Consider the following 15,375-nt stretch of genomic DNA (forward strand, 5'->3'; position numbering starts at 1 on the left):
CGTTAGGCAACTTGCTACCGCCTGAGGATGGTAGAGGGAGCACCATCCCTCAGTCCACTGCAGTGACTAGTCCGAGCTTATTGGGGTTCCTTGGGGCTTTAGCTGGGCTCCAGACCGCAGAGATAGATTCCCTTCGCATATAAACAGCTCCCGCTAGGGCACAGCGTCCGAACTTCGCGCTTTTGGCTTGGTCCTATGGAAGGAGCGCTCCTGCCTGGCAACGAAGACTCTCCGTGCTGATTGGATATTGCTTCAGCCAATGGGAGGCCGCGTCCCTCTTGGGCGGGCGGTGCATTTTTTGGCGGTTGCCCGGACACATCGTAAACTTAACCCAGCGTGCAAAGGGATCCGCCGCCGCCGTGGCTGCTGCTCTGGAAGACGCGTTTGCAACTGAGGCAGAGACCCATCCTGCTGGAGAAGGAGGCTTAAAGCCAACCCTGATGGTGAGCAGCTCGGAGGCCGGGAGAAGGGGCGGTCAGGGATCTTCAAACTGCATGTCTGTTTATTTGTAGTCTAGAGCTCTCTGAAATATAATTTGAAGTGTGTAATCCGAGAGGTCAGTGAGAAACTTCGATTTGCTTTCTAGAAGGTTCTGGGTTTTTTCAGGAACACTCAAGGCATTTCTGCACCTTTCCCCCTCTCATCGAAATAGATACATCTTTAAATCTGCTCTGTTGTGGGTGGGGGGAGAGGCAACTCTCTGGTGATAAAGCTGCAGCTGGAGAGCATCCGCTTCGCCCTCACTGGTGCTGTTGAATTTTAACTTTTCCTGCTTCCACTACAAAATAAGGACTATTAGTAGTACTCACTTAATCAGTACACCGTTAAGTTTACATTATCATATTTAAATATTAATTAGTATATCCAGAATTAAAGCCAAAGACCTTTTATACTGTTACCTATTTTACATTGTTTATTATAGGGATTTTCAGCAGTATCTTTTTGAAAGAAGAATATTGAAATCTGTGTATTCCCTCCCCCCCCCCCACTGTAGGCGACCAAAAAGAGAGCTTTGAGCTTTAGTGAAAAGCATCAGAAGTTAGTAGATGAAAAATTCCGCAAATCATTGAACATACAAGTCATGAATAAGTTAGAGAGGCAAGCCAAGAACCAAGTGGTGCAAAATGAAAACGACGAGAAGGTGGACCGCCAGAGGTTCCTCCGAGTGCTGCAGAATGAGCAGTTTGAGCTCGACATGGAAGAAGCCATCCAAAAAGTAAGTTGCAGTGTCCTTGTATAGTTTTCTTTCCTTGGAAAAGGTGAAAGATGGCTGTCAGCCCTGCCTGGAGTTGAGGAAATACAGAGAGCTGGGAACTGACTGAATCCTTTGGAGTCCTGGTTATTTTAGCTGAAGAACGTGGTGTCAGTTGGTCAATTTGCATGCTTTTAACAACGAGCAAATCGAAAGACTTTAGAATAGCATTTGGCAAGAATATCCATTTTTGTTTTTAAAAATAAGCATGAAATCCGTAATTGTTAACATCACAGTTTTGTTTATGTGAGTGCAACTGTGTTGCCTTCTGTACATTTCTAATAAGAAATTTAAGAAATTCTTTCCTTTCTAAAAATTCATGATGTTAAACATAGACACTATTAAAGTGGTAGGAGATGAACATATGTGTGAGATGTACACTTATTCATATTTTTAATTTTTGAAGAGTTCAGTTATTGAATACGTGTGTTTACATTCTGCTATGCTGGCTAATCTATCATGGGTATTTCTAAATATTTTTTAGGAGATTGTAGTAGAAAAGAGGAAACAGACAGGAAGTGAGACAAGTGAATTTTCTCCTAAGTGTGAAAAGAATGTCCCCTATTTTGTTGTGTTTTGAGCACTAGCTTGCAGTTATGTCCAGGATTTTGAGGGTGGATCTGGAAATAGCAAAAGAAAGGCTTAAAGGTGTCGGCTTCCTTCTGTCCTAAGTTCCAGTAGCATAGACCTGACCCTTTAATTCTGAACAGGAAAACCCTGGCCTCCCATCTTTTTATTCTTATTATGTCTTTAAGGAAACTCCCATATACCCTAACTCCGCCTAGCGACCATTGGTCTATCTGATGAAGAGGGGATGTTTTCTTTCGAGTGTTGTTCTGATGTCATCTTCTCATGATAGATGCCTCTAAGCAAAATTCTGTACTATGCTGAAATCTGTCCTTAGCGTTGGCTTCTTTTAATCAGGACCAGGCAAGGTTCATACAGTGTATATAGTTTTTATGGACAATGTTTCATTAATATGATCGTCATCGATGCATCCTTTGTTAACTTCATGTGTTTAACCTGATGGAGATATCAGACCTGTTATCTTCTAGATGGGTGTGGTTTTATATCTGTCTGGTTTCTGTGGTGTGTGCCTTTATCTTTCCCATGGTCTGGAAAGGCAGTTAGCCAGGAAGACTTGATTAGATTGCAGTTCATCTTATACTGGGGAGAAAATGGTGACTTTTTACATGAACTTGTTTCTGCATATGTTGGGGTTATTTTAAAGTTTTGTCCTCTTTGATTTTTTATTTTCTTTTTAAAAATATGTCTTTTTAAAAAAATATATCTCTATGGGGCTGGAGCAATGGCTCATCAGTTAATAGCACTTGTTACTTTTGCAGAAGACCCAGATGCAGTTCCCAGCACCCATGGGGCTGTCTGCAACTCTCTTTCCAGGGGTTACCACACCCTCTTCTGGTCTCTGTGGGCACTAGGCACACACGTGGTACATATACTCAAATGCAGGAATAACACCGATACACATTAAAATAAGTATTTTTTTAAACAAATCATGAAATATCTTTATGAGATCAACATTGAAGAATTCATGTATAATTGCAGGTGGGTTTTCCTGACAGTACTGGGGATTGAACCGAGGACGTCATGCATGCAAGGCAAACACTCTACCACTAAGCTACAGCCCTAGCCTCTGTTATTTACTATTCTTTACTGTCTTGAGGACAAGATAAGAAAGTAACTCCTTGTCCCCCCTCTCTTCCCCCAGTTCTGCCTCCCCCCTTGTGTAGTGGGGAAGAAGACCATTAGCAGGAGTCCCATTTCCTCCTCCTCTCATGCAGGTCCTGGGGATTGAGTGCAAGTCTTGGGCACATTTGCCTCGCCCCTCCCCCCCCAAGCCATCTTACCAGGGGCCTGGTATTTCTTTGATCCTCCCATCATTCTGTCCTTGGCCAGTGGGTGCTTCTGTGCTCTTTTGACAAAACAACCTCTGATCTTTGATAACTTTCTTGCCTTCTGCCAGAACAAAGTATATTACCGTGGCTGATGTTACATGTTGGCTTGGCTTGATCGGGCCCTGAGCTAACCTTTTCTGGGTGTTTTCAGATAAGAGTGACACCAAGTCAGGCTGAGTGAGCAGTTTACCCTCCCACATGAGGGAGGGCCTCATCCTGCCAGTTGAAAGCTTGGTAGAACAAAGAGGCTGAGAGTTACCAAAACAGCTAATTCTTCCGACCAGACCCCTTCAAGAGGAGATACCTGCTTCAGGGCTTTTGATTTTTTGTTTTTTGCCTTGGACTCTGATTGTAACACTGTCTCTTCCTGGGTCCTAAGCTCACCCTTGTTAGTTTGGACAGGAAGTACAGCATTTCATCTACTGGGTTTCAGATGTAAGACTCGGAATAGAGTGATGTGGTTGGCTTTTCAGCTTGTGGGCTTCCCTGCAGCTCCTGGGGCTTGCTGGCTTGCTCATCACTTCCTCCGGAGCAGCCGGCTCACACAGGGCTCGTTTCGGCAGGCCTTGTGCCACCCCAGTTATGCCAAAGTCAGAGTGATCACTATTTCCAGATTATCATACCTCTGGGGCCTTTTGGTGAACAGACCTAGAAAATATACACATTATAGCTTTTTATTTTGAGGCAAGATGGGATTGATCAAAGAAATAAAAAACTGTATAGAGATTTCATAAACCCCTTGCCCGGCTTCCTATGCCAGAGTCTTACATAGAAATCTTACATAGAAGATGAAAACCATGAAATTCTCACCACAGAGTAGTTCCTACTGTTCTGTTGACTGAACTTGAGGGTTTACTAAATACGTGGTTTTTTTGTTGGCTTTTGCTTTTTCCTCATGTTCTTCTTGTTCTAGCCTAAGTTACCTGTAGTGTCATGTCTCCTTGGTCCCTCCGGTCTCGCTTTTCCAGCCTGAGAGTCTCTTCCTGACACTTGTGGAAAGTGTAGTTTGGTGTCAGCTTTCTACCATGTAATACGTTACTGAAAATTTAACAGCTTGTAGCAACTCGTGTTTGCACACAGCGACCGGGGCAGAAACACAGGTGTGCTGATTCCCCTCCCCGCTGTCTCGTAGGCTGAACCACGGCTGGCTGGGGTGGGCTCCCTTCTGATGAACACACATCCAGCTGACTACGAACCTTTATGCCCTTTGCATGGAGGGAACCAGAGACAGGGAGTGTCAGCTAAGAGTTCGTGTTTTGAATCCTATCTTCTTAAAGTTTTTTTTTTTTAATTGTATCTTTATGTGTATTTTATTTTTTATTTTTATGGATTATTTCCTTTTTATTGCCAAGTAGTATTCTGTTGTGTGGATATACACAATATTCTCGACCCTTTACCTGATGAGGAATTTCCAATACTGGATATTATAAATAAATTTGATGTGAATATTTAAATACATATTTTTAAATAAACATGTTTTGTTTTTCTGAGACAAGTGCTTAAGAGTGTATTGTTTGCGTAGTAATTGTAGGCCAGCCTTTTGACAAACTACTAGGTTGATTTCCAGAGTGCCTCACAATGTATAGATGGTGCAGTTTTTCACTATTTCGTGTCACCAGTGTGTGTGTGTGTGTGTGTGTGTGTGTGTGTGTGTTTTATGAATGTTCAAGTATTGTTCCAGTGTAATTTTAATTTGCCTTTTTGTTGTTTTTGTTTTGTTTGTTTTTCAGAACAGGGTTTCTTTGTGTATCCCTGGCTGCCCTGAAACTCACTCTGTAGACCAGGCTGGCCTTGAACTCAGAGATTCACCTGTCTCTGTCTCCCAAGCTGGTATTAAAGGTGTCCACCACTACCTCCTGGCTTTTAACTTGCTTTTAAAAAAAAAAAGATGTATTTTTATTAATTGTGTGTAGATTGTGTAAAAGATATATTTTTATTAATTATGTGTAGATTTTGTCTGCATGTGGATATGTTCATCTGAACAGGTGCCCTCAGGGACTGTGGGTCTCTTGGGTCCAGGTAGTTGTGAGCCATCTGAAATGGATGCTGGGAAGTAGACTCGGGCCCATCCCTCTGCTTCCTAATCCACATTTCTTTTGGCTAATAACGTTGAACATTTTTCATGTGTTACTTTTTTGTTTATTTCTTTATTTCTGAGGTGTCTTTTTTTTTTTTTTTTTTTTTTTTTTGGTTTTTCGAGACAGGGTTTCTCTGTATAGCCCTGGCTGTCCTGGAACTCACTTTGTAGACCAGGCTGGCCTCGAACTCAGAAATCCGCCTGCCTCTGCCTCCCAAGTGCTGGGATTAAAGGCGTGCGCCACCACGCCCGGCTGCTGAGGTGTCTTAATGTACATCCCTGGACTGGAACGCACTATGAGGCCAAGCTGTGCGTGGATGCCTGGTGGCTCTCTTGCCTTGGCCTCCTGGATTCTGTGCTCTAGGCCTAGACCACCATGTGCTTCCTAACTCACCAAGGACTGAAGCCTCCAGATCTTCCCGCCATTTTACAGGAAACCGAAGAGAGGCTAGTTTAGGGAATTCCTAAGAGAAGAACAAGAAAACATGGGCTATCCAATAGGAAAGTTTTATGTTAGCTTGACACAAGCTGGTGTCATTTAGGAAGAGGGAACTCCAACTGAGAAAGTGACCCAGAGTGGTCTGTGGGCAAGCCTATGCTATATTTTCTTGATCCATAGTTGATGTGGGTGGGTCCAGCTCTGTGGTCAGTATCATTGTGGTCTGGCTGTCCTGAATTTTAGGGGTAAGCAAGCCGGTGAGAAGCACTCTTCCTTGTCCTCTGCCTCAGCTCCTGCCTCCACGTTCCTGCTGTGACTCGCTTTCATCATGGACTATAACGTGGCGCTGTAAGCTGACATAAACCCACTCCTTCCCAAGTTGCTTTGGTCATATGTTTTATTACAATAAAGAAATCCTAACTTAGACAGGCTGTAATTACTACAAATTGTTGGCTTAGGGGATAAAAAAGTGTGTGTGTGTGTGTGTGTGTGTGTGTGTGTGTGTGTGTGTATTGAGGGGTGACTAATATATAAAATAAAGGAGACTGGAGAAAGATACTTAGAACAACGTTGTAAATTGTATTTGGTTTTGAAAAAAGTATCTTTGAGACAGTTGGGAAATGAGTGTGGGCAAGACCTTAGATCTCACTCAGGAAGTATTGCTAATTTATGGTATGGTTATGAAAAAGAAATTCTTGTCAGGTAGATCCATACCAAGCGGTTACTGTGGCGGGCAGCATTCTCCAAGGCTGTTTTATTATCTGGGTTTTAAAGCTGTATTTATTTGTATGTGTATAACTGCACGGTGTGCATGTCTGGTGCCAAGGAAGTCGGAAGAGCATCATCAGCCTCTGGGACAGACAGCTGTGAGCCACCATGTGTGTGCTGGAACTAAACCTGGCTCTTCTGCAAGAGCAGCCAGTGCCCTTAATCTCTGAGCATCTCTGCAGCCCCCCTCGGATTTGATTTAAAATACTGTGATGGAGATAGAAAATAGGGACAATGGAGTTGAATGCAAGATTAGAGAGGAGTTACAGAATACTGGTACATTAAAAAAATTAATATAGGTATATTAATATTCTTCACGGTATTGGTGTTATTTACGTTTTTTCTGTGGTAAAATATTTGAGATGTATTTGCTGAGATATGTTTTTATTTTGAAGTGAACTCTCGCTGTCAGAGCAGTCAGTTTGCTGTTGTAGAGTCCATGAACTTGGATAGTGCCTGATCTGAGGACCTAGGTAACTAAAGCTCCACTTCTCTCTTCAGGCAGAAGCAAACAAGATGCTGAGGGAGCGACAGCTTGAGCAGGAAGAGAGACTTGCAAACGAACTGGCCAGACTGAAGCACGAGAGTCTGAAGGATGAGAAGATGAGGCAGCAAGTGAGAGAGAACAGGTGTCATGGTTTCTTCCGCTTGCTTGTGTAGTCTCCACCCCTGCGCTCTGTCACCCTTGGCACCTGAACATGAGACTTTAGATCATTGCACGTACAGGGTATGGTTTTCCTGGGAATGGAGCATTAGCTCAAAGATACTCATTTGAACTATTGCCGTGGGGCTGGGTATTGAACCCAGGGCTTCACATGCGCTGGGCAAGTGTCCTACCAAAGTCACAGCCTCAACCCACAGAAAGCGTTCAGGTCAGCTGCTTTAGGGGGATTAAGTGTTTGTGGCAATAATGAAGACTATGGATTGGTCCCTTTTTGTCTTTTTCTTTAAGGACAAATTTTAAAATGATTTCTGATTACAAAAACAAACAAACAAAAAACAGACTTGTGGAATCCTAGAATACTTGGCTTGTATTAGTTTTTTTTGTTTGTTTGTTTGAGCTGGGGCCTCACTATGAAGCCCTAGATGGCTTGAAACTCCCTGGGTAGAGCAGGCTAGCCTTAAACTCAGAGATCCATCTGCTTCTGCTTCCCAGGTTCTGGGTTCTAGGGCATGGTCCACCATTCCTAGCCCTACCACAAATTTCTTAATGGTGCTTTAGATTTTTTCTTTTTTTTTTGGTTTGGTTTTTCAAGACAGGGTTTCTCTGTGTAGCCCTGGCTGTCCTGGAACTCACTTTGTAGACCAGGCTGGCCTCGAACTCAGAAATCCACCTCCCTCTGCCTCCCAAGTGCTGGGATTAAAGGTGTGTGCCAACATTGCCCGGCTTAGATTGAATCATTTAAGCTAGCTATAACTTACTGTCAGTTAAGACCTGTGGGCACCAGAACTGGAGATACACTTTCCAGAGAATTACTGAGTCTTTATGAAGACAACCAAAGATGGAGACTACGTCTCTAGGATAGAATAATCTGTGGTAGGCAAGATAGTTTAATGCTAACCTGCTGCCAAGCTTGAAGGCCTGCATTTGATCTCAGACCCACTGCACAGAAGAACAGGACTCCCACAAATTTCAGTATATTAATTAAAATAAAGGAAGATTAAACTAGAGAAGAGTAACCCCTTCTCAAGCATAAGGTTTAAGGGCTAACCTTTACAGTGTCCATTAAATGAGGTGAGTTGTCTATGGACTTGAATGATACCAGTTGTGTGTGTGCTTTCTTTGAGTAAATAAGAACTCACCGGACTTTGTGTAAAGCTGAGTTATTTTGTTGTCCTTAAGCTTAAAGTTGCGTTTCCCCTCAGCATTGAGCTCAGAGAATTGGAGCAGAAACTGAAAGCTGCCTACATGAACAAAGAGAGAGCAGCCCAGATCGTGGAGAAGGACGCCATGAAGTACGAGCAGATGGTAAGCTGGCTGCTCTCTGTGCGGTCGGTCGCTTGAGCCTTGTTAGGGATGAGGCAGGCCTGGTCCTGAGAGCAGCCGCCCCTGTGAAGAACCTGCTAGACCAGGTTCCCCAAGCTGTGATGTTCAGACCCTTAGGTGATTTCCACTGTGTCTGCCTGCACCCTGGAACCCTCAGGCCCAGCTAACTCCCGCATCTGCCGTGCTCCTGAGCCTGCTCCCACGGCCAGCTGACTCAGTACAAACTGTCTGCGTCCTAACTGGGGACTATGCTTTCCCACTGCTTACCTATGGATATTTAGAGCCTGGCAGTGGATGCAGAGCTTTCCCGTTCTATACACACCGGGGCTCTCTCTCCATCCCACTTTCTAACTCTCGTTTTTTTCAGTAACCTCTTTAACCTGGGTTTCTGTTTTCATCCCTGTCTGAGTCTTGAGGGGAAGGTCGAAGCAGCTTCGGGAGCTGCCCCGGCAGCTGTGGCACGCACTGTGAACGGGCTCGCTGAGTTAACGCCTAAAACTAAGGTGCGTGGCATCTCAGCCACCACCGAGCTCCTTCTCACAGGGAAGCCAGACAGTTACATATAAATGTATGCTTGTACATGTGGGTTGTGAATACTAACAAACACGTTTATACACACAGGATTATAGACATGATAACAATATTCAACCAGTGTGGTGCAGCATGGACACAGGCTACCTAGAAGATTCTAATACAGTGGTTCTCAGCCTTTTTACTCCGTAAATACCGTTTCTCGTGTTGTGATGACCCCCCAACCATAAAATTATTCCATTGTTACTTTATAACTGTAATTTTGTTACTGTTATGAATCATAATATACCACCCTGTGAAAGGGTCATCGAACTACCCCCAAGGGGTTCACAACCCACAAGGTGAGAACCACTGTTGTAGAACATGCTGCTATCAGGGACAGCCTAAAGAAGACGGGGAGGCCTGTTTGTGAACTGTGTAGTCCTCTGTTTCCAATGATAGACTAGAACATAATGTACAGTTTGTTCTGTGTTCAGTTTTGATTACTCTGATAGATGAGATCATCCATGGCCACTGTAGACATTCAACTCCTAAAAATGCTACTGTCTTCTAAATCAAAATTGACTCAAAAAATTAGAGCCATAGACTCCTAGGACTTGACTTAAATGGAAGTATATCTTTGTACTTGTTAGGTTTGGTTTTTGTGTGTGTGTGTGTGAACACATGTTTGCTTGCCTGTCTACATGCAACACATACATGCAGTGCCCATGTGGTCAGAAGAGGGAATCGGGTTTGCAAGTACTAGTGAGCTGCCTGCCTAATGTGGGTGGTGAGACCCGGGTCCTGTGGAGCTCTAGCTGGTTTTCTTAACTATAAAGTTAGAGCATTGTGTTTCTGTAAGGCTGTGGGGTCTATATACATTTTTTGTTATCATACATATTTCTTGCTATCTTACATTGTAGAAGGATGTAGTACAGCATGAGCAAAGATAAGAGAACTTATGATTAAGTCACGATACCCAGCATGTGTGATAGCCATCAGCTTTGGGAATGACTGCATTGGTCTTCCCATCGGCTCCCTCTCTTTCTTTGCTGCTAACTGATCCGACATTTGGAGTGCAGTCACAGCAGGTGAGGGTAGTTTCCACCATTGCTCCAGTGCTTAAACCTACTCAGTTCTGACCATGCTGAAAAGAGGCACGGGCTTCCACTTACGGAAAGGCCAGTGAGTCTGTAACTCGGTGGGAGTGGTCCTTCATGAACGAAGCTGAAGATGAGAGAGAACAGCCACAGTGATGTGTGTGGTCTTTCAGCGGAAGCCACCACACTGAGCTTACGAACAGTTACTCAGTAACTAAATAACCGAGACGATGTGTGGATAGGGAAGGGCTGAGCTGGGGGAACCGGAGAGTTGCTCAGGGCCCTTCAACAAGGATGGGCAGAGGAGCGCTCAACAGCAGCTGGCAAACAGTGGCATTAGAACGGACACTACCGTGATCAACCAGCAGAGGGGGCAATGGTTTGGTGGTTGAAGTAATTAAAAACAAAATACTTAAATCTTTACTTTGTGGTTTCTGAATGTGGACTTTATTATCCTTGCCAGGGGTTGTCCTAGGAGCCTCTGGAAAGAGTAGGAACGCCCCTTTCAGGTCTGACTCCTCATTCACACCTTCCAGCTCTCTAAGACTTAACTCTTGCTTCTTACTTAATAGACAGTGTTTTACATAGCAGGTTTTTAGGGTACAACTGTTTACGGTGCTGTAATAAGCTGTGTCCACTCCTGAACGTGGAAGGGTTTTGTTTCAATGCCAGAAACGTGATGCGGAGATAGAAAGGATCATGATGGAGGAGCATGATAGGCTGCTGAAGGAAGAGAGCGACAAGCAAGAGCGGCGGAACAAGGAGAGGGCACAGTACTACCTAGACCTGGAGAAGCAGCTGGAAGAGCAAGAGAGGAGGAAGCAGGAGGCATACGAGCAGCTGCTGAAGGAGAAACTCATGATAGACGAAATTGTCAGGAAGATCTACGAGGAAGACCAGGTGTAAGTCCACCCGGAGACAAACCGCTATACCCCCCCACTGGGTGTGTGTGCTCACTCAGCGTGAGCTCTATCGTGACTTTACAGCTCTTCCTCACTTTGGCTAGCATGAGTAGTAATAGGTGATTGGAAAAATAATAGATGTCATGTGTGTTCTGTACATCTCATATGTCAGAGCACTTGTTTTCTGATGGCTCTCCTTGGCACACGGCTTAAATACAGAGTGCTGTATGGATTTTGTGGACAGACAGTCACCTTTGTGAACCCTTAGAAGAGAGCCCAGCAGTATGTATGGAAAGTCTGTGGCATTTGTGAATCGATAGACTCTGAACAGTCCGTGTTTGCCATTATTTTATTATTTCTGTAATTATAAACCATTCTCCTGATTGCTTTTTAGGGAAAGACAGCAAAGATTAGAAAAAAGGAATGCAATTCAGAAGTATATTGAAGAATTCCAGAGGGCACAAGACTTCTGGAGACAAAAGAAGCGTGAGGAGATGGAGGAAGAGAACCGGAAAATCATAGAGTTTGCAAACATACAGGAGCAAAGAGAAGGCGAGCGGATGGCTAGAGTTCACGAGATCGAGGAAAAGAGGGTCCAGCGTCAGAATTTGGTATAAAAATACTACTTTTTAAAGAGTGCTAAATTCCTGAAACAGTGGCCCAATCCAGTTCCTAAACCGGTGTTTTATTAACAGCTGATCAAGCAGCTGGAGGAAACACTGCGGCAGCGGGATGACCTGGAGCAAGTGCGGCAGGAGCTGTACCAGGAGGAGCAGGCTGAGATCATCAAGCTGAAAGTGAAAGTAAGTTAGCCACAGACCGAGGGTTGATTAGGGAAGAGAAGACTTTAGCAATGAAGCGAAGGGGCAGGAAGATAGCATAGTTAAACCCAGCCATAGTGGTGGCCGCATTGTGTGTCAAGTCATCAATGCTGCAGTTAAGAGACTCGACAAAAATAGAGCGTCCTGAAGAGCTTGATGCAGCTGGGTCAGTCACAGCCCACACAGCTTAAATGAGTGCACATGCAAGCTCAAAGCAGGATGGAGGAAAACACAATGCAACGCAAAGCAGACTGGAGTGCATATGTTAATATGAGGCAAAGTCAACTGTGGGACATGGAAGTTTGTAGTCAAAATAAATTCATCCAGGTATATGCCTGTGACCGTTGACAATACAGCTTCATGACACATGAAGGAAAACTGATGAGAGGGGGAGAGTAGGAAGATCCAACCAGAGTGCTCCTTTATCATTAATGCACCCAGTCCCCGGGAACAGCACCCTGCATAATGACAGCCTGAAACAGCTGTGTTAACAGCCAGGGTTAAAGAGGACTCCACCCAACAAACAACAGCACAATACAGATTCCATCCATCCACAGAGAATACACACGGACAGCTCCTAGAACCCAAAGTGAACCTCTGTAAATTCACACGATTTTTAAGTCTTTTCAAATGAAGAATCCATAATAAGAATGATTATGTAGTCATTAAGTGCACCACAATGAAACCATGTATTTCTTTCTAATAAGCAATGAGCAAAGGAAAGATACTTGCAAACTGAATAATAATTTTAAAGATATGTGGGCACAGCAGAGGTTAGTGGAAAGTATTATCTTTACAGTTTTAGAAAGGAGTAGTTAAAAGCCAGTAATCTTGTGTTTACAAATATATTTATAATAGCTAAAACATGAGAGTAGCCTTCATGTCCATCAGCTGATGGAATGTAAAGAAGATGCAGTATGTGAGCCTTTAGTTGTACTAAGAAGTAGTCAAGAATACTCAATGAATAGATGACACACGTGGAACTTTGTGAGATCAACTGCTTTCCCAAGGCAGACATCTCTGGAAATGCGTTCCCTTTGTCCCCTGGGAACAGCTGTGGGGCACATTTGTGAGAGCTTAGATTAACTGTGCTGACAGCTTCTCCACAGTCAGGGGAGAGTTGTGGCAGTAAGAAGCAGACCTCTCTACCCACTCCCCACCAATTGGAAAGTCACTGATGGGTGATCACTCCTCTGTCCTTCCCAGGGAAGGTCCTGAGAACACAGCTTCAGTGAGCACTGTGTAACCATCTTTCCAACTTGCCCTGGGTTGGGTTTCTTCTTTCCTGATACATTCTGTTCCCAACAGAGACTCTGGAAAGTTACTGGGGTCCGAGTGACTGTACAGCAAATGATTTAAAGGTTTCAAGACCATGTAACGGGTTTTGGAACACAGGAAAGGGCAGGAAATTTGGTAGCCCGCACTGCTGGTGACTAGTCTATTCCTTATGCGGACCCAGCAGGGGGTGTATGGACATTTTCACATCAAAGCAATTCTTTGGCCAAACATTCCTCCCTCCTTTTGTTCTTTGCAAGATGTCTTCACTATTGAATTGAACAAAAATTTTGCATAGGTGGTAGATTCCCAGGACTGCATATATGTGCATATATATATAAATATATATGTTACTATATAAAGTACATTACTGTGTGCAGATGCCATAAACTCGAGGCATTCAGACTACATGTCACAAACTAAACTGTTCTCCAAGCCCTTGATGTCTGTGCAATTACTTGGCAAGTAAGTACAAAATATGCAGTATAAAACATCATTGTACCCAGAACATAAAACAAAATATATGTCTTTGAGTAGCTTGATTAGTTTCAGGAGGGGATGCGAGAGGCCCACGCCCATGGAGGAAGTGAGAGGCTGGTGCGGCGGGTAAGATTTTAGATGCGCGTGGACAGTGGCTTCCCAGAGCTTGGGGGTGGTGGAGGATTACAAGATAATGTGAGTTAAAGTGCATGCTAGCTCTGGGTGAACAGATAGGTGACAGAACACGAACAGCAAGCTGTCATTAGATAGGTGACAGGACACCAACAGCAAGCTGTCATTAGATAGGTGACAGGACACCAACAGCAAGCTGTCATCATTAGACTTCAGCTGTTAGGAATATAGATGATTATTATAAACGTTTTTACATTTTTTGTATATGAAAAATTTTAAGTGTTTAGAAAATAAAAGCTCACAGGAAAGGAATTTAGTTGTGTCCAGTATGCTTCTATTTCTTTGAAAAACTTCCAATTTCATTGCTAGATGACTGATTTTTTTTTAAACTATTTTGCAGTTTGGGGGGGTGTTTTGTTTGTTTGTTTTGTTCTGTTGTTTGTTGCTTTGAGAATTATCAGAGGGTTAGAAACTAGAGTGGGTACATGCAGCATAGGTGTCACAAGGTGAGGAAGTTGGTCCACACCTTGGACACATGACATAATCGTCCTCGGTTGAAGATGAGTAAACGCAGGGGTGGGCAAAGGCTTTCACAGTGGCTCCTTTCAAATCAGTCACACATCAGTTCTGAACCTAGAAACAAGATGGCACCATATACAACTTAAAATTTTTAGAATAAATGACCACCATGCTATAGATCCAATAATTAAGAGCACTTGCTGCTCTTGGAGAGGACCCAAGAACCTATAATTCCTGTTCCAGGGCATCCAACATCCTCTTCTGGCCTCTGTGCACACTTGCACATGTGCGCATGAGCGCCCGCACACACACACACACACACACATGCGCACACACACACAAGTAAAAATCAATTTTAAAAAGGTCATGTCACTTTATTCAAAAGTCTTAAGAGGCTGGGACAGAGTGTAGCTTAATTCTGTCTCTGATTTCATATTGTAATCTGCAGCATAACCTCTGTCTTTTGTTTTTAATTTTTATTTATTTAATTTATGAGTGCTCTGCTGCATATACATCTGCCTGCCTGAAGAGGGCGTCAGATCCCCCTGTAGATGGTTGTGAGCCACCATGTGGTTGCTGGGATTTGAACTCAGAACCTCTGGAAGAGCAGCCAGTGCTCTTAACCCCTGAGCCATCTCTCCAGCCCCCTAACTCTGTCTTATTCTTTTGTCTTGTTTCCTGAGACAGCATCTCACTGTAGCCTAGGCTGGTCTCAAGCTCCTGACCCTCCTCCCGGCTCCCTCTCGCTGAGATTGCCCCCTCATGACAATGCAGGGCACACGTAACTCTAGCCCCACTGTCGTGCAGGAAGAAGCAGAGCTGAGACTGAGGAGGCAGAGGGAGATGAAGCAAGACTTTGAAGACCAAATGGCACTGAAGGAAGTCATACTGCAGGCTGCAAAAGAGGAGGAAGAGACCTTTAAGAAAGCCATGCTGGCCAAGTTTGCCGAAGATGACCGCATTGAGCTCATGAATGCCCAGAAACAGCGAATGAAGCAGCTGGAGCACAAACGTGCCGTGGAGAAACTCATTGAAGAACGCCGGAACCAGTTTCTCGCAGACAAAGTAAGGAAAGCCTTGGGTTCTTTGGTTATTCTCATTGAACAGCACCCAGCTCATGTGTTCATCAGTAAACATTTGCTGAGAGAGAGAGAGAGAGAGAGAGAGAGAGAGAGAGAGAGAGAGAGAGAGAGAGAG

General features: G+C 43.9%; 1 protein-coding gene across 1 annotated transcript in view; it reads left to right on the forward strand.

Moving 5' to 3' along the window:
- Positions 1-275: 275 nt before the first annotated feature.
- Positions 276-15,375, forward strand: part of Mns1 (meiosis specific nuclear structural 1) — a 20,391-nt gene continuing 5,291 nt past the window's right edge. The window contains exons 1-8 of the mRNA XM_021172507.2: positions 276-443; positions 995-1,216; positions 6,954-7,081; positions 8,319-8,421; positions 10,722-10,951; positions 11,346-11,562; positions 11,647-11,754; positions 14,986-15,243. Coding sequence (XP_021028166.1) covers positions 441-443; positions 995-1,216; positions 6,954-7,081; positions 8,319-8,421; positions 10,722-10,951; positions 11,346-11,562; positions 11,647-11,754; positions 14,986-15,243 — 1,269 coding nt within the window. The 5' untranslated portion in view covers positions 276-440. The remainder of the gene's footprint in view (positions 444-994; positions 1,217-6,953; positions 7,082-8,318; positions 8,422-10,721; positions 10,952-11,345; positions 11,563-11,646; positions 11,755-14,985; positions 15,244-15,375) is intronic.

This window comes from Mus caroli, chromosome 9 (genome assembly GCF_900094665.2).
Source record: "Mus caroli chromosome 9, CAROLI_EIJ_v1.1, whole genome shotgun sequence".
NCBI lineage: Eukaryota > Metazoa > Chordata > Mammalia > Rodentia > Muridae > Mus > Mus caroli.